Source organism: Perognathus longimembris, chromosome 11 (assembly GCF_023159225.1).
Source record: "Perognathus longimembris pacificus isolate PPM17 chromosome 11, ASM2315922v1, whole genome shotgun sequence".
NCBI lineage: Eukaryota > Metazoa > Chordata > Mammalia > Rodentia > Heteromyidae > Perognathus > Perognathus longimembris.
This window is the reverse complement of record NC_063171.1, coordinates 16,485,708-16,503,960: the sequence shown is the minus strand read 5'-3', so window position 1 is coordinate 16,503,960 and position 18,253 is coordinate 16,485,708. Positions and strand designations below refer to the sequence as shown.

Genomic DNA, 18,253 nt, shown 5'->3' with positions numbered 1-18,253 from the left:
AAGGAGCATCATAGGAGAATGGGTTTGCAATTACAGCAATTTTTGTTGGTTGTGTGCAGTAGAGAGAGGGAATGACTTACAAATGGGCATGACATCAAAGGAACATGAATTATGCATAAGGAAGGAAATAAATACCAGGAGGGTAATAATACTGAAGTGATGAGGTTGATGGATAAGGGGTTCTGTAAAATTGATGAGTTAGATATCATAATGTGAGTACTAACATAGGTAAATTAAAGTGTTGATAAATAAAGAACATGATTGAAATCAAGGTTTCGAAGGTGGTTTAATTGGTAATTTCTGGTGAGATAACCTGTGGGAAATACGATAGTAGAAGGCATCCCTGAAACCAAGAACACAGGCAACTTGTGAAATATGTGGTTCATGTCAATACTGAAATAACAAGAGTGTCAAAAGGTAGGAAGTCAAAGTGCAAAGTATCAAAGATTTGCCCAACTCAGTACAATCTCTTCCCCCTTTTAAACTTCCTTTTTAAAATTTTTTACCTCTTTTAGTAACATTTATCTTATCACTTGCCTTTTATGGTGTTTTTCTCTTTTAGATGGAGCAATGAAAACAAGCCTCTTGCAGTCTCCTCTAGCATGTATTCGCACCAGTTTTTCAGTGAGGGCTGAGCCATTTAATTAAGAGGCATCCCAGGGCTGAACCAACTGAGTGCTAAGCCATTTAATCAAGAGCCAGCTTTGTTTGTTTGCATGTTTCATAATGTTGGATACAATACAGCGTCCTTCTCATGCCAGGCAAACATTTTACCTCTGAGCAACATCCTTAGTCCCTGGTTTACTTTTGAATACATAGACCAAATGGTCATGTTTTATTTTTAGGATCATGTTTTAGAGAAATCAGAGACAAAAATATATAGAAACAGATAAATTTTATTTTCAGAAGACTTTTTAATTCTTAAATAGTATAAAAATAAACAGGCATTTGTTCCAAGACTTCTATTTTACATAGATCATTTAAATACATATTTGTCTGAGGCATTAAAATAATCACACACAACCTGAGTTCCAGGTTCAGTCAGCAGGATGGTCTTGTAACAATCAAGTTATTTGTTTTTCCAAAACAAACAAACAGAAAATAAAAACAAATATGTGACAGCAGTCTTCTTATACCATCTTGTCTAATGTTGATTAACCTTAAGGCTTAACCTTAAGCCTTCAAAACACAAAATGTTAAAGACAAAATTTCCTGAGTTGTTTATTTTCACTGAAATATATTTTTACATTATGTTTTCAGTTATTTGCATAAGAGTTGTTGTCCAAAATCAATGCTTGATTTGAAAATGTCAAATCCCATAGCATTTGTACAGAGCACTTTTTCAGTAGATCGCATTTGACTGAATTAATGAACAATTAACAGAGACTTTAAAAGCATATAAAAGGTCAGTCTTTAAGGCATGTTTAGGTTAATCAGACAATATCCTCTGTGGTTGGCATATAAGTAAATGTCAAAGAAATGATTTCTGACCTTAAATATCTTAGTCTACTAGAGTTAGTCTCCTTACATTTTATCCATCAGTCTTAATTCAATAAATTTTATAGGTTACATAATTCAGAGAGGTAATCACAAAAAGACATATTGATTTTGACATGAACAAAAAAATCAATGACAATTTTAAATATAGTTTATGCAATGATACTCAATAAAACATAAATAATCATTCTTAATAAATAATTATTAGAATACAGTACCATAAAATGTCAGCTGACAATGAGATGTAGAAACCTATTATCAGTTATTATTTATTATTATTATTACCCAGAATGATTTACTGATTGGTTTGAGTTCTTAAATAAGAATGGAATTCTTTAGAACATAAATGTAACTTTTTTCCTGTTGGAAATGCCTTAACAATTCTTTGCAACATACATGTTTCTTTGTATGCTTGGGTACAAATGGCTAAAATTATAAATACTTTTTCTTTCATTTAAAATAAGTGAATACTATTTTTTAAAGGTCTTAATTTTTCTTTTATTTCTTCTAAGAGGGACTAAGTTTTAGTCCTGAACTGAGGCTTTCCTGAAACGAAAGAAGTGCATTGAGCTGAAAAAAGTTTCTTTTAAGTAGAAGGAGCAACAATGTAAGTGATTAGGCTTGATTCAGATGCACATACTGAACTGGCTTATTATCCAATCAAGCTAGTGTGAAATGGATTTAAACATTTTGAAGAGCTTTTAATGAGGCCACTGTTACTTTTTGCCCTGTGATAGGGACTGCTAAATCATATTTTATAGCAAAAGCCTGGGAAAATATGATTGTTCAATTTAACTTTATCACAAAACCCATCAAGTTCCAGGACTATAGAACCTAAGGATAGGAAAGTCTTCTAAAGCTTATAGCTAAATTTGAACTTCAATTTAGAATTCTAGTTACTTGTTATTTCCAACATAGAATCTTTTTGATGCTATAGATTTTACTTGTTACTATTCATATGTACAATTTGGAATCTCTATGGGAAAATATTCTTATTTTGAAAATTAGACTACAATGACTTCCCTACACTGATGCTCTGGCATTTTGATTTTAAAAAGAAGTTGTAACAGTCACATTGAATACATTTTCACTCTTGGTGAAAAAACAAAATCTCTCACACCATATTTTAAGCAGCAATTATAGTATAGTTTCTACTGATTTTGGAGATCTAAATTATTTTGGAGAACTATTGTAGATAGTTACTTTTATCAGTGTGGGTACAAGCTTAATTACTTTAGTCTGGGAAATAAACTTTCAAATGTGACTGACTCTACTCTATGAATTTAGAAATTCCATATTATTATTTCAAGGTTGCTTTAACAAAACCATGAAATTAATGGTAGATTTTTAAAATATACTTGTACCCTTGTCTATTTGTTTTTTTTGATGACCAATAAATGTCCCAAATTTCCTTACCCTCCTACAACCTTAATTTGGTCTAGTACATCATAATAGGTAGGTTTTAAATAATGATAAATATTCTGTCATCATGTAACAGCATTTATGTTTGCTTTTATCCTTATTAAACCATACTAAATATGGAAGTTCAAGTAAAGAAAAAAGAGTCACATAGGAATCTTGAAATAAATCTTCCCTTGCTCTACAAAAACCAGTGTTCCTTTCTGTTACAGATGATAAGGTAACATAAGGCACTGAGCATAAATATTAAGTTAAATAATTAAGTTAAAAGAAATTGTTCATATAAATAAATAAATATGATCAGTAGGCCTTCTATAGTTCTGTGGAGCGTCCTTTGAATAGCACTGTGGGGTTGATCTCCTTGAGTCTGGAGTGGGAAGCGCTCGCATTGATGGTGACTGTTTTGGCATGGGGTGGATTCTGAACACTAAATGAAGTAAAGGGACAGCCCTTGACATTATTGCAGATGAGGGACTGAATAGAGGCAGTGTTGATGATTTTAAAACCTACTTCTCCCCCAAAAGTGCTTGGTTTCCAGTACTGAGGTGAGCATATAGGATTACCCAAAAGTCCTTTCAAGGAGAAGGGTGCTCCAAGTTCTACCATGGTTTCCCCAAATATAGCATCTGGACGAGGCTTTTCTACCAGAAGGGCAGGGTACAACTCCATAGCGTCAATGTCACCATACAGAGCTTCCAACTCGGCAGCCATTTCCTTCTCTCCTGCAAAGGCGAAGACAAGAGCAATATAAGCAATGCACAAATTCACAAAGGGGGAAAATCATTCATTCCCTGCATTCAATTTTATTTCCCTTTGTTGATTCTGTGAGGAAGTTTAGAAAGTGATTCTCACCTGTGAGTTCTTCAAATGAGGCATAGGGCTTCAGTGAAAAGCGTTTGCGGTACTCATTAAGAGACTGGTATTTCATCTGCCTGCTCTGATCAATGGAGGCCTTGGCTACCATTTCTACAGCACGAGGAACATTCCTGCCGCCAGCAACCTGTGGGAAATGAATGCAATTGTAAAAACAGGGCTTTGGGGCATATTTATTTCATCTGCTTTAACAGCCCTCTGTAGTACAAGGTAGAGAAGGACTCAAACTATATTTCTTGCAAAGACCCCTGCATAAGATTTAAACAGGAGCTAATTTTAAGATGGGATGCTAGAACTACTTTATCTTTCCAAATGGTAAAAATCAAAACAGTCCAGCTTGAAGTATTTATTTCCATAATCTGGAAAACGACTGGAAACTTTTCACAATATCTATTTTTTAAGGTATAGCTACAAATTGTTTGCACTAACATTTCACACTTTTCAAAAACAAACTTCTAGGTTTCTTATTTCAAGAAAATGATTTAGTAGTAAAATAGCTATTCCTTTAGTGTTTAAGAGAAATAATTTCTGGGGCAGAAGAAATTCTCAAGTTACTGATAGTCATTTCTTTTGACTTTGTAAGTCCCAATGCTTACCCGGCCAGCATTTTGCTTGGTGAATGATTCAACAAACTGGGTAAGGCCGTGCTCTATTAGTATAGAGTTGTTGTAGAGAAACTGTTTAAAGTTGTACTCCTGGTCATCAATTTGAAAGGTGTCAGGTAGTAGAGGGTGCCAGTGGTAGAGGGTGTTAAATTCAGCAGCAATTCGGTTCTGGTACTGGAATTGTTGGTTGAAAAGCAGCTCTGGGTCAAACTTCAGTTTGAAGTGATAGCCACTCAGGTGCTGTACATAATCTTCAATCACTATCTTAATCGTCTCTCCTATTTAAAAAAAGAGACTTAGCATTATAATCACAAGCTCTTAAGCAAATGAAATATAATTTTGATACTTTATTATGCTCTCATTTTTATTTTTCCCCATTTAATTAAAAAAATAATTTAGTCTGCTTATGTTCATGGTTCTCAATGAAGAGGGCATGACTTTCCATTCCCAACATGTTCTCATTGCAAATATAGTAAAAGCCACCAATTAGCCTTCTTTGCAGAAGAGGGTTTTACTTCGATGATTGTCTGTCCTTGCTCACCTATGAGGATAAGCCTGGTGGTCTGGAACAAACGCTCATCGTCCCACTCCGGATGCTCTTGTTTAAGCACGTCGCACACTCGGTTGTGTTCTCGAAGCCAGATGGTGGCATACATCATCAGACCAGGCACCAGACCAAAGATCTCCTGCCCCACAGCGAACTGCAGGTGCTCAGGGGTATGAGGTGGGTACATCATATCCACTTGAGTATCTCTGACTGTGGGGGGATACACCTCTCCATCTAGTACCTAAAAAAAATGACAGAAAACAACATTAAAGTGAAAGGTTAAAAAATGTTTATCACTGGTGATGTTGAAGTATAGGTGTACATGGTGAAACACGACTAATTCTTTATAGTCAAAGGGAACCTACCTGATATTTCATTTTCCCATCCTTGAAAAGGCGCAGTTTGTGCTGCCTGTCCAGAGTTTCACCATAAACATGATTTAAATCCACCTAGAAAAGGATGGAACATTTTCAATTTATGGCTGTTGAACAATTTTATATAAAATGTCTTACATAGTCCATCAGTAAATTTTGATTTGTCTTTCTTGAAAAATTTTCATATTCAATAAAACATCTGGTTTATTGGCCACAAAATATCAAATTATTTATCCATCAGAACTACAAGACTATATATGGCTGTTGTATATAGTATTTGTATCCTATTGGAAATGATGACTACTTTCTTAATGACTATTTTATTATAGTCATATGATATGTCTAAATATGCATTTGCAAATGAAGGCTGGGATGTAGCTTACTGAATGAGCCCTTGCATAGTATGTGCAAGGCTCTCTCTGAGTTAAATCCCAAGCACCACACAAAAGGGAAAAATAAAGGAAAATTACTAATACAAAATAAAGCAAAATATAATTTATCAACTGAAGTCATGTTATGAGATCCAAAGGATAGTAATACTGCAGATATCTTCCTTTATACTGTTTATAACAGCCTAGTCATGGCACAAATATGTCTTAGAAGACATAGAATGTTGCAATAAATGTTGATTGAAAATACAAGGAAAATCACAAATAAAATATCTTCATCTGTGTGTGTTCTATCCATGTATGAGAATGTGTTTGTATATGTATGCTTTAGTAAACCAAAAACTTTACTAAATCAAAAGATTTAGTAAGATTTTTATAGGTATGACATTAAAAAATAAAGATGAATCATATGGTGTGGTAAAAAAAATTAGCCATTCATTACTCCATCTTACCCCATGGCCCAGGCCTTTGGTGAAAGCAGGTCCTCGTTTTTGGTCTGTCTTGAAAAACTGATGGGTGAAGTGTTGGGCAAAGAATGCAAACATCATGTTAGTGCCTTGAGGGTCAGGAATAAACTTTCTTCTCAGAAGAACTTTCTCCAGAAGCTCTTTTGAATCAGGAAGCTCCTTCTTTCCTGAAAAAGTAATGAGAAAGTAAGGTGAAATGGAAGTCAAAAGATAATGCAGAACACTTTCTTAATAAGTAATCTTGTCCACCATAGCAGTATTTCAGTTTAGGACTTCATTAGGGCTATTAGTTTAGGACTACTAGGACAGAGTACCAAATGGACAGTTACTCTGATGGAACAGAGTACATAGAGAAAGACCTTTAAAAAGTCTCTATGACTATGAATGGTAAAGGCAAAAAAAACCAAACACTATACTGCTGTTAGTATAAATGGCACTTTAAAGGTGACAATCCAAGCCATGCTCATTAACATGTCTACTCATTCCTCTTGCTTACCTTTCACACCCATGGGCGTTGGACAGTCATCAGCTACAGGAGGAAGGGCTCTGGTATAGTAGGAGAGGTTAGAGAAGGCTTCCCAGCTTTTGTAGCCATAATCCACATTGTAAGTTGGTGGGCTGTCAATCAAATGTGATCGGGCTGAAATTTTTAAGGAAAATAATTTATTAGGTCTCTATATAACACGTCAGTCTTTTTAAATAAAACTTTTATTATAAAGTGCATAACATGACATGGAGATTAATTTTAACAAAGACATTCTGAATTAAAATGAGTATACCTATGCTGGTACTGTCAGCTCCTGCCTGTAATCCTAGCTACTCAGAAGGCTGAGATCTGAGGATCTTGGTTTGAATCCAGCCAGGGCAGACAAACACAAGAGCATTTTATCTACAATTAGCCAGAAAAAAGCTGGAAGCAGAGGTATGTTTCAAGTGGTAGACTACAAGATACAAGGCTGGAGCAAAAAGCTAAGCAAGAGCTTGAGGCCATGAGTTCAAGTCTCATATTCTCTACCCCCCACCCCCACACACAACTATAAAATAACTGCCACTGAAAACACATCTTCATTATATAATATATACACTATAAGTTGGACATTATGTTCCAGCAGTCTATTTTTTCATCAGAACTTGTCTTCAGATTTAAGTTTTTGCTGAGTCAAATCCAAATCAAACATTTATATTAATGAGTACTCTAGTTTTGGAACAATTCTGTGGCCCATGAACATTGACTAAGCAAAAAAAAAAACAAAAAACACCCCACACTTTCTTCATAAATTGCCTAGCTCATGAAGGTTAGTTGCTTGAAGGATCGTGAATGAACTCTATGAGGTAGAACTGTCCAAACAACATGGGATAAATGCCAGTATTTTGGGCCTTTGAGATAGAAGGCAAGTGACAAAGGTCTATCAAAGACATCTTGTAGGCTAGAAATATATGCTTTAATTAGGTTAAGTAATGTCCAGTCTTATAATGCCTATTTTTTTAATAAACTGAAAAGTCTTAGAGATTTGTACTTACATGTCAATACGTATTTCATAATTGAATTTCTCAGGAAGGGAATATTATTGACAATGTTCCAGACTCCCTTGAAGTGGGTAAGTATGTAGTGCACTGTGTTTGGAGTGGGCTTGAGAAGTAATTTTATTCTTGTCAGAAATTCAGCTGCAAAAAGAGTGGAAGAAGAGTGAGAAATTAACAGAGCTCTTTACACGATGCAAATGTTTAAAATAGAAATGCTATAGAGTCCCATTTCCAATGAGGAAACCCACAGAAAGACCTACGTGTTGTGCAGTTTTCACCGTAGAATCCCGTTCGCGTACAATCGCAGGAATACCGATCGAATCCCATGCTCATACATTCGCCTCGGTTTTGACACGGGTTGGAACAGCAAGGATTTGCTACAATAACAGCAAGGTCAGCTCATGAATCACCTCCTAGCTCCTCATCATGATTTTAACGTTTAATCATTTTACTCTCTATGGGTCAACCTTACAATAACGGATTTGAGAAATTTGCAGACAGTCGTGGAGAAAGAACTTTTTCTTTTTACCCTGCCTCAAAAAAATGCTTATAATATAGAAATGCTAACCTCCTTTTCTAAATACAGGTAGCAGATTATTCAACCCGACATTCACATCAGCCACTCTCCCCCCCCCGCCCCCCAGAAACCACCACTTAGGCGTTTAAATGAGCGCTTTAAAGCTGCTCAAGTAAGTAGTACTTTCAGAATTAAAATGGACGGATCTAATACCACAGTTAAAATGTAAGGTAAAAGTCGATGTAACAAAACAGCTTACTTTTAAAATACTTTTCTTGTGCTGGCGCAGGAGCGCACTCCCAGGGGCATTTAAAACAATGACACTTTGTACTAATGGCATCTCTCTCTCTCTCTCTCTCTCTCTCTCTCTCTCTCTCTCTCTCTCTTTCACACACACACACACACACACACACACACACACACGCATTCCCACACACGGATCAATCCTGTCTTTTCATGACACTACTGACAACGATTTCCGTTTAGCAGGTGAGCGGCCAGTATCGTTGCTCCACGAGCCAGGAGTTAATAAGTCTGGCAACTCCGTGCTATCATCTCCCTTTTGTGGGGTATTCTTCAAGGGGTGCAATGTCTGCAAGTCCTCCGCCAGGAAAGCAGCGGGGAGCCCGGGAGGAGTCGGGGGTGGGGAGCGGGGAAGGACTCACCTGCGCCACAGAGCGCCAGAGCCGCGCAGAGCGCGAACACTCGGAGGAGCATCCCGGCGGGCGGCGGACGGCGGCGGGCGGCGGGCTCAGAGCGGGCGGGCGGAGGCGGGCGGCGGGCGTAGCTGGGTCGGGCGGCGGGCGCCGAGCTGGAGATCCCTGGAGGTCCCGGGCAGGCCAGGCGCAGCGGAGTTCCCGGGCGTGCTCCCAAGGAGCGCTGTGCGGAGTTTGACAACTGAAGGCGCTGGGAAGAGAACCTTCCTTTTATGCGCGAAAGCTGAGCCTACGTGACGACATACCTCTCTCTTCCCGCCTCTCCCAACACGCACCCCACACACCACTGGATTTTTTTTCCCTTTCCCCTCTCCGCTTGAAGCAGATTGCGTAAGCCCGGGCGGGGGCTGGATTCTTTTTACTCACGCAGAGGAGAAAAGCAGAAAGTCTGAAGTTGCCCTTGGCTGCCCCAAGGTGGGTGCAAAGCGAATTGTTCCAGATCCGCTCTTCCACCCTCCCCACACTTTCCCCCGCCCTCCCCAAAGTTCTTGCGCCCCTCTTCACCGCCCCCCTCCCACTCCAGCGTCTAGCTTTGGGCAATTCCTTCCTTTTCCTCTTAGTCCCGATCTCCTAGATCGGCTCGGTTTGGAGACGCCAAGGAGGACAAAGAGGAAACGGCGCCGGCTTCCCTGATTGTTTTGATCCCCTGATCCCTAAATCGAGGAGCCTTGAAATCCCAGGACGTGGAGAGACCCCTTACTCTGCCTCCCCGTGTAGATGGGGGACCCAGAAAGTCACTGAAAGAGGCGTTTTTTTTAGATGGGCCACGCGATTTTCACCCAACCCGCGCTCGCGCCCCCATACCCATGCAAAGAATTTGTTGTTAAAGTGTGAGTCCATGTGTGTCCTTTCCACTTTCCCCACCTTGATCAGCACGGTACCGCATCACCTCTAGCTTCCAATTGCACATGTTGGGGCCAATTGTTAGTATTATTTTAAATCTCCTTTGGTAACCTGGTTTGGTGAAAAGTTAATTGGATGAAAGGTTGATTTAGCTAGTTTTGACTTTTATCTGTCATTTAAAATATTTAGTTAACTGATTCTGATTTAATTATTAGTTAGTTGATTATGTGGCCCCAACTTGCCTGGCACTCAATCTCCAGTGCTAAGATTACAGGCATGCTAAATCACACTTCAGTTCTTTTTCATTCATTCATTCATTTACTTATTAACAGTCATATATATTAGGCAGTGGTCAGAGAAGGGTGTATGAAATATTTTTTTAAATAGCTGAAACAAAGAAGTAGAGAACAAAATTTGTTTAAGCCATAGATTCTTCAAATCTGTAAGCCTAGCCACTCAGGAGGCTGAGCTCTGAGGACCTGGTTCAAAGCTCAGGAGTAGTGCCTAAGCCAAGTTCACTCTCCAGGACAGTCACACACACACACACACACACACACACACACACACACACACACACACACACACACAATGCTAACCATTATGAAAATTAAAAGGTATTGTAGAATATGTACTACCTGAGTTGAGATCCAGCACTTGGAAGGCAAAGGCAGGAGGGGCACTTGAGCTGAGGGTCTGAGACCGGCTTACTTATTTTCTCAAAACAAAACAAAGAAAAAGAAAGAGTGGACAAACAGAGAGCATAACAAAGAAGAAAAACATCTGGGCTCCTCTGTCTTGCAATCCCAGCTATTTAGGAGGGTAAGATCTGAGGATCAAGGTTCAAAGCCAGCCTTGCAGAAGCCTTTGAGACTCTCTCCAATTAACCAGACAAAAATAATTTAAAAAAGAAAAGCTGGTTTAGAAAAGAAAAACAAGACACCTTTGCCTCAAAGCTGCACCAGAAGCATTAGTTTATGGAAGTTTTAGAGAAAAGAGAGACAAGCATATGGAATTTTTTTCTTTACCATTTTGCTTAATCACTCATTAACATGATTGTACATGAGACACAAATGACTAAAATTCCATGTCATCTAGAAAAGCCTTTGTTGTTTAGTCATATCACATCATTCCATTTTGTGTCAGTCTTGCCAGTATAAAATTTCAACTGAGTGCATAAGATACTTTCTTTTCTTTTTTTTTTTGGCCAGTCCTGGGCCTTGGACTCAGGGCCTGAGCACTGTCCCTGGCTTCTTTTTGCTCAAGGCTAGCACTCTGCCACTTGAGCCACAGCGCCACTTCTGGCTGTTTTCTGTATATGTGGTGCTGGGGAATCGAACCCAGGGCCTCATGTATACGAAGCAAGCTCTCTTGCCACTAGGCCATATCCCCAGCCCCTTCTTTTCTTAAATAATTTTAATTTTGTATTTTGCTTGAAATTAAAATTTAATTGTAAATTAATTTTTATTCATTAGAACTACTAATTCTGGCTTGGGTTAGATGCCAAAAATCTATGCTCTGGGATTGGAGAGTAGTTCAAGGGCATCTACCTAGCCAGCCAAGATCCTGAGTTCATCTCTTTGTTACACACACACACACACACACACACACACACACACAAAATTTATGGTGTTCTAAATTGGAATCTTGAAGTGATTTATAAAGACATCAGGTTCACCATTCTTATGTTTGTATGGAATAATAATTGTATCCTCACTTTCTATAGAAGTATGTTGTGTTATGTGTAAAGAAATCATGGAGTCAAAGGTAAGAGAAAACACAGCACAAAGAATGATCATATTTAGTTTATTCGGAATTAAAAAAAATTAAACTCCAGGTCCTAGTGTAAATGCAGTTACTAAAATCTGTTTGGTTAAATTCCTTGATTAAATTTGTAAGTTCAACAATAGCAAGATAGAATGAAAAGAGTTTTGCATACCTATAAAATCATAAAAGCACTCAGGGAGACTTGTTTTTAAGAATTAGGCATAGTTTTTTTTTTGTTGTTTGTTTATCCCCCCTTCTGGGGCTTGACAGCCTGGGTTCTGTCTCTTAGCTTTTATTATTGAAGGCTATATCACCCTACCAGTTGGTCCACAGTTCCATTTCCGGCTTTTTGGTGGTTAATTGGGGGTAAGAATCTCATGACTATCCTGCCTTAGGCTGGTTTCTCACTAACTCTCAGATCTTAGCCTCCTGAGTAGCTGGGATTGTAAGGGTGAGCACCCTGAGTCTGCCTTAGGTGAGAGGAGTTTTAAAAGGAAGTCCAACTAAGGCCTTCTGGAAAAATTATATAATTCATTAGATATTTTGTACAAGTAAATTGGAACTGACAAAATGGATAGACACACTTTAAGATGCTGGTCATGAGATATATTTAACATCCCAAATTAAGGTGACTAAATATGATTTATATGGAAAAATACAAAGATTAATGTTCATTAAAAACAATAAAGTTTGATTTGGTAAGAAATTATTGCTCAACTTTGTATATATTTAGTGTTTCTCTATATATTTGATGTACATGAATATACACAACATATGTACATGTTGAACAAAATTTTATCAACAAATTTGTTGAAAACTATGTATAAAGAAAAAAAGCAAAGAAAATCATTTAAATTCTATTGAATTTACTGTCCCATTTGCTACTTGAGGTTTTATCAAATTATTTTCTTCCAAGACCCTAGAAATAAATATTAAGACTGATTTTGTATCATATGTTATAATGTTCTAGCATTCCTATGTGTTTATTTTTAGATTTAGTTGTCATGGATATAATAAAAAGGATGAATATTGATTAATTGAAATAAGTCACTCACAGTAAGTAAAAAATATACATAAAAGAATGGAGAAAGATATATCATGGTAATGCTAATCAAGGAAATCTAGAATAGCTCTATAATGGTAGACAGAGCAAGGAAGACTATGAAAATTCAGGGAGCTCATTCCACATGATGGCAGGGAAAATTCTGCTACCCTATATTAGCAAACAACAAAGCATCAATTTGAGTAAGGTAAAACTGATCAAACTGCAAAGAGAAACAAAGGATATATTGATATCCTATATTAGAAATACACAGATCCAGGACTGAGGAAGTAGCTCAGTAGTAGAGCTCAGCATGCTCAGGATCTGGGGTTCCATTCCCAGCACAGCATGAAAGCAAAGCAAAATAAACATGACCAGGTATTATGGTATGATGGGCCAAGTCTGTAGTTCTAGCATTTGGGTAGATGATCTTGGCTTAAAATCGAGGTTTCTAAAATTTCAAAATGAAGAAGAAGGAGAAGGAGGAAGAGAAGAAAAGGAGAAGAAGGAGGAGAAGGAGAAGGAAGAAGAAATAAGGAAGGAAGGAAAGGGAAAAAAAGAAAAGGAAAATTCCATAGGTAGAAAGTCATTATCACTGTAAATCAAGTGGATGTAATTGACTTCTATAAGTGGTTTTGTCCAACAAGTTCCATGAAACATACCCTAAGACAAACCATATTTCAGCCCATAAAGCACATCCTAATACATTTAAAAAATAGAAATCATACAATGTACATTACATCTTAGATCACAACAGGGTTAAACTAAAAATGAATAATAGCTGGAAAAACCCCAATTATTTGGAGATCACAATAACACATTTAAAATTTATGGGTCTAAGAGGAAACTCAAAGGATATTGAAAATATTTTGAGTTGGGTGCTGGTACCTCATGCCAATAATTGTAGCTACTCAGGAGGCTGACATTTGAGGATCAGGGTTCAAAGTCAGCTGTAGCCAATTAACTAACAAGAAGCAAGAAGTAGAGTTGTGTCTCAAGTGTTTGAGCTCCATTATTGATTTAAAAACAAAACAAAACAAAAAAACCTCAAAAAGACAGTGCCTGGGACCTATGTGCAAATCCCAATACTGATACAAAAATTGATTTTGAGCTAAATGTAAATAGAAAAAAATTATAATATAGTCAAAGTGATGCGTAAACATTTGTAGTATTGAATTCATATATTAGGAAAGAAGAAAAATCTAAGCAATCTAAGCTTAATCTAAAAGAAACAATAAAAAGTATAACAGATGTTAGTGAAAATGACAACTGGAAATCAACAGAGACAGTCAATAACACCAAAACTAACACCAAATAGTTAGACAGTTAGATAAAGTGCAATTGGATAGAAGTCCAGTTAAAATGTCTAGCTAGATCAACTTAAAAAAAGGAAAGAAAAATCAACTTCATCAGAAATAAAAGGAAATGCATTCCTTAAGATCCCATGGACATAAAAATGATAATACAAGAACATACTAACCAAATTTTGATCATAATTTTGATAATCTGAATAAAATGTACCAATGTTTTGAAAGCACAATTTCTTTTGGGTAAATCCTCTCAAAATATTTGAGGATTTTTGTTTGTTTTGTTGGTCATGGGGTTTGAACTCAGGGCCTGAGTACTGTCCCTGAGCTTTTGAATTCAAGGCTAGCATTCTACCACTTTGAGCCAGAGCACCCTTTCTGGTTTTCTGAGGGTTAACTGGAGATAAGAGTCTTATGGACTTTCCTCCCTGGGCTGGCTTTGAACCACGGTCCTTAGATCTCAGCCTCCTGAGTAGCTAGGATTACAAGTGTGAGCCACCAATAGCCTGCTTAAGGATTTAAAAAATTAACATCTTTTTCAGAAAACAAAAGTATCACTTTCTAACTCAGTCTATGAGTCCATCATTGTCTTAATACTCAAACTAGACAAAGACATTATAGAACAAAATTACAGCACAATACCTCTCATGAATATAGATACAAAATTATTCAACAAACCCTCAAAAAACTCAAGTCTAAAAATGTGCATCAAAAAAACATATGGACAGAAATCCTTAAATCTCTTTCCCTGCATGGGAGTAGGAAATATTTCTTTTCTAGTTTCTCACATTTTCCCATTATACTAAAATCCTTCCTAAAATTAAAAAAAACACAAACAGAAGAAAAAAATCATATGATCGTATTTCAGATGAAATGGAAATAGTGAAGAACTTCTTTAGTTTGACAAAAAGCATGTAAAAACTGAAGACTGATGTTGGCTCTAATCATACCTGTAATCCTACCTACCTAATCCTGTAATACCTGTAATCCTACCTACTCAGGAAGTCTAGGCCTAGAGCTGGCTAAAAGCCAGAAGGGGCAGAAAAATCCAGGGATCTCCAATTAATGATAGACTCAAGTGGTACAATACCATCCTTGAGCAAGAGTGCACACTTGCATGCGTGTGTCTCCTCCTCCCCCCACCACACACCATACTTTCAACAAACACTATAATTGGTGAGGAACCAGAAACTTTCTCACTAACATCAGGAATAAGGCACATTTCTTTGTCCCCTCTCCTTCCTCGGCCTTTGTCAGAGTAATAAGACAGGAATAATAAATGAAAGATAAGATTGCAAAGGAAAAAATAAAGCTGATATTCTGGATGCGCTATTCACATTTGTGGAAAATTCATAAGAATTAACAACAAAACATGTTCCTGAAACTCATAACTGGTAATATCATCATTCTAACTTATATAGGACAACTATAAAAGTCAATACCAGCAATAAACAAGTAGAAGTTGAAATTTCAAGCATTACAATTTATATTAGTCCCTCCTCTAAACATAATATTTACATATAAATCTATCATATATGTATTACATATGCATGTTAAAATATCATAGAGCAAAATAAGTGATAGTAGATGATCATGGAAAAGAAGATTCATTATTACCAAGAGGTCAGTTCCTCCTAACCTCCAGACCGTCAAAATCCTTGCAAATAACATAGCAGATATTGACCAATTAGTTCTCAAATTTTTACGTGCTGGTAAAAGACCCAGCCTAATGATTTCAAAATTGGAGTGGGATGAAGTTTCAAGACTTATACTGTCCTACTTCAAAACTTCAAGCTACAGTAGAGTACTGGCAAAAGAACAGACAAGGAGATCAATAGAATGGATAGTCCTGCAGTTCCTAGACAGAGATGCATGGATAAATACAGTCAGTTGATTTTTGATAAAAGAGCAATGTAAATAGAAAGGAGTAAGGATAACCTAGAACAAATGGTACTTGAACAGATTAAAAAAGAGATTTTAACAAAATGCCAAATGATAAAGAGCCTTTGATGATAACACAAGGAAATCTAGATGGCTTTGAGTATATGATACTGATTTTTAAAATATACAATGTAAATTGAGTGATCTTGGAAACAAATAATTGACAGTCTGGGCTCAGCAAAACACAAACTTCATCACTGCAAACAACACAGTCAACAGAATGGAAAATAAAGCAGCCCAAACTTGGAGAAAATATTGTCAGAATACCTCAGACTATTATTACAAAGGACTAGTAGCTAAAATATAAAAAGAACTCTTGAAAGACAAAAACCCAGGTAGCAAATGAATCAAAGGCCTGAGCAGACACCTTGCCATAGAAATGATATGGTTGGAAATCTGTAACTCCCATTTCCTGATGGGGAGCAGGAAACCTCTCTCTCTCTCTCTCTCTCTCTCTCTCTCTCTCTCTCTCTCTCTCTCTCTTCTCTCTGTTTTTATTTGTACTTTAACCTGTTATACTTAAATCAATCCTTGGTAAAACTTTAAAAAAGATAATACATTGTTGGCAGATAAGCCAACACTATATGTCATCAGGAAAGTACAATCAAATTAAAATTGAGATACTACTGTAATGGCCAAAACCCGGAACACCAACAACACCAAATGCTGGTAAGGATGTGGAACAACAGGAACCCTCATTCATTGCTGAGGTGAAAGCAAAATGACTCAACTATTTTAGAGGGCAATTTGTCAATGTTTTTACAAAATAAACTCACTCTATGATTCAGCCATCAAGAATCCTCGTATTTACCAAAATTAGTTGAAAACTTGTATCCTCACAAAAACTACACCCACATGGTTGCAGCATTATTGTGAATGTCCCAAACTTGCAAACAAGGAAGATAGTTTTCAAATAACAAACAGTGGTAAATAGTGGAATGTTTGCCAGAGTGAAAAGAAGATGAGATCCCATCCATGCAAAGACATGGAGGAAAATACACAGTACCAAATGAAGGAAGCCTCTACTACAAAGGCTATGTATTATAGGATTCGGACAATATGGAAGGATGGTTGTCATGGGTCCTGGGAAAGGAATGGAATGGCAGAGGGCAGAGAAGCTATGTGGCAGTGAAACTATTCCGTGATATTATGATGCTACATGAGCAGATATCATTATACATTATATATTTGTTAAAGCTCATAGACTTTGCAGACCTGGATAGCTCACACCTATAATTCTGGCAACTGGGAAGAATAAAAGTAGATGGACTGGGGATGGAGGACAGTAAGAGTAGAAAAATTCTTGAGACCCTATCTTGAAAATATCCAGCAAAATGGAGCTGGAAGCCTGGCTCACATGGCAGAGTGCTAGCAACTAAGATGAGTAAGGTCAAGGCCAGGACCATAAAAGCAAACCAAACATCATACATAATGAACCTGGGTTCATTGATTGAAACCACTGCAGCATGCTGGTAGAGGATGCAGATAGGAGCTTGTTGATGTGGGAGTACTAGAAGTATATAGGGACTTTCCACATTTTTTCTCTATAATTAAAAATAATTCTTAACCCATCATAATTTGTTTTTCATTTTTGTGGGGGATTTGCTTCTGCTTTTATGCTTTACTTTCAGGGAGGTGAAACGCATCTCCTCCATGTGTGTTGGAAGACTGCAGGAGGCTAAGTGTATTTGTTGACTGGTTGTTTACCATCACTGGGGAAGATCTTGAAGGTTAAGTGCTGTAAGGCAAGCCATGTCTGATATTCTAGATAGGGAGTCTGTTTCCTTTCTTAGAACTCCTATGTACCCTCCAGGCAGTAGTTCCCTGGCAAATATCTGAAGAATTTATTCCTCTTATCGTTCTCTGTCTGTGTCCAGTCAGACATAGCATTCCTGCAAAGCCTCTTTCTCCAGCATCACATTCTCCTACCTTAGTGGCTTGAATCCTTTCCACAGCTTCAATGAGAGCTTCAGCCTAACTGGCTTCTACAAGTCTATCACTGCTGTCCTCCTCTGAGTCTTTCCATGCAGCCATATTAAAATGATATTAAAAACATAACTTACCCTTTCTCCAAAAATCTACTTCCCTCCATTATTCACATAGGAATGAACATGCTCACACCCACCATAATTTTTAGTAACCAACATCTATTGTTCTACATTTTACTTAGATATTTTTAGTTACTATCTGTCTACTCTACCAAAAAGGTAAGTTTCATAGCACAAAACATGTGTTTCTGCTCAGTTCCAGAGCCTAGAACACATTCTAGTGCTCAGTTAATATTAAAAAAAAGTGTCAATCTTTCATTTGTGAAAGTAACTTTAAAAATGTCCTTTGTTGTATCAGGTAGCCATTTCTTAGAAACCAGAATTTCCAAGTCATAAGTCTCTACCTTACCATCCCACCCCACCCCCTTTTGGTGCATGAG

General features: G+C 37.2%; 1 protein-coding gene across 1 annotated transcript; it reads right to left on the bottom strand.

Moving 5' to 3' along the window:
• Nucleotides 1–997: 997 nt before the first annotated feature.
• Nucleotides 998–9,123, bottom strand: Ptgs2 (prostaglandin-endoperoxide synthase 2). Its single transcript, XM_048356439.1, has 10 exons — nucleotides 8,878–9,123; nucleotides 7,956–8,072; nucleotides 7,693–7,836; nucleotides 6,668–6,811; nucleotides 6,157–6,338; nucleotides 5,307–5,390; nucleotides 4,936–5,182; nucleotides 4,386–4,672; nucleotides 3,769–3,916; nucleotides 998–3,638 (listed from the first exon to the last, which is right to left on the bottom strand). The coding sequence occupies exons 1-10, from the start codon at nucleotides 8,927–8,929 to the stop codon at nucleotides 3,229–3,231; spliced, it is 1,815 nt and encodes a 604-aa protein (XP_048212396.1). The 5' UTR covers nucleotides 8,930–9,123; the 3' UTR covers nucleotides 998–3,228.
• Between the last annotated feature and the right edge of the window lie 9,130 nt (nucleotides 9,124–18,253).

What these genes read in the sequence shown, in the direction of transcription:
- Ptgs2 (XM_048356439.1), bottom strand. Translation starts at nt 8,929, where the DNA reads ATGCTCCTCCGAGTGTTCGCGCTCTGCGCGGCTCTGGCGCTCTGTGGC. An exon ending in ATGGGAAAATGAAATATCAG is followed by an intron (nt 5,183 to 5,306) that starts GTAGGTTCCCTT and finishes CATTTTTTTTAG; the next exon opens with GTACTAGATGGAGAGGTGTA. An exon ending in CTCATTTGAAGAACTCACAG is followed by an intron (nt 3,639 to 3,768) that starts GTGAGAATCACT and finishes TCGCCTTTGCAG; the next exon opens with GAGAGAAGGAAATGGCTGCC.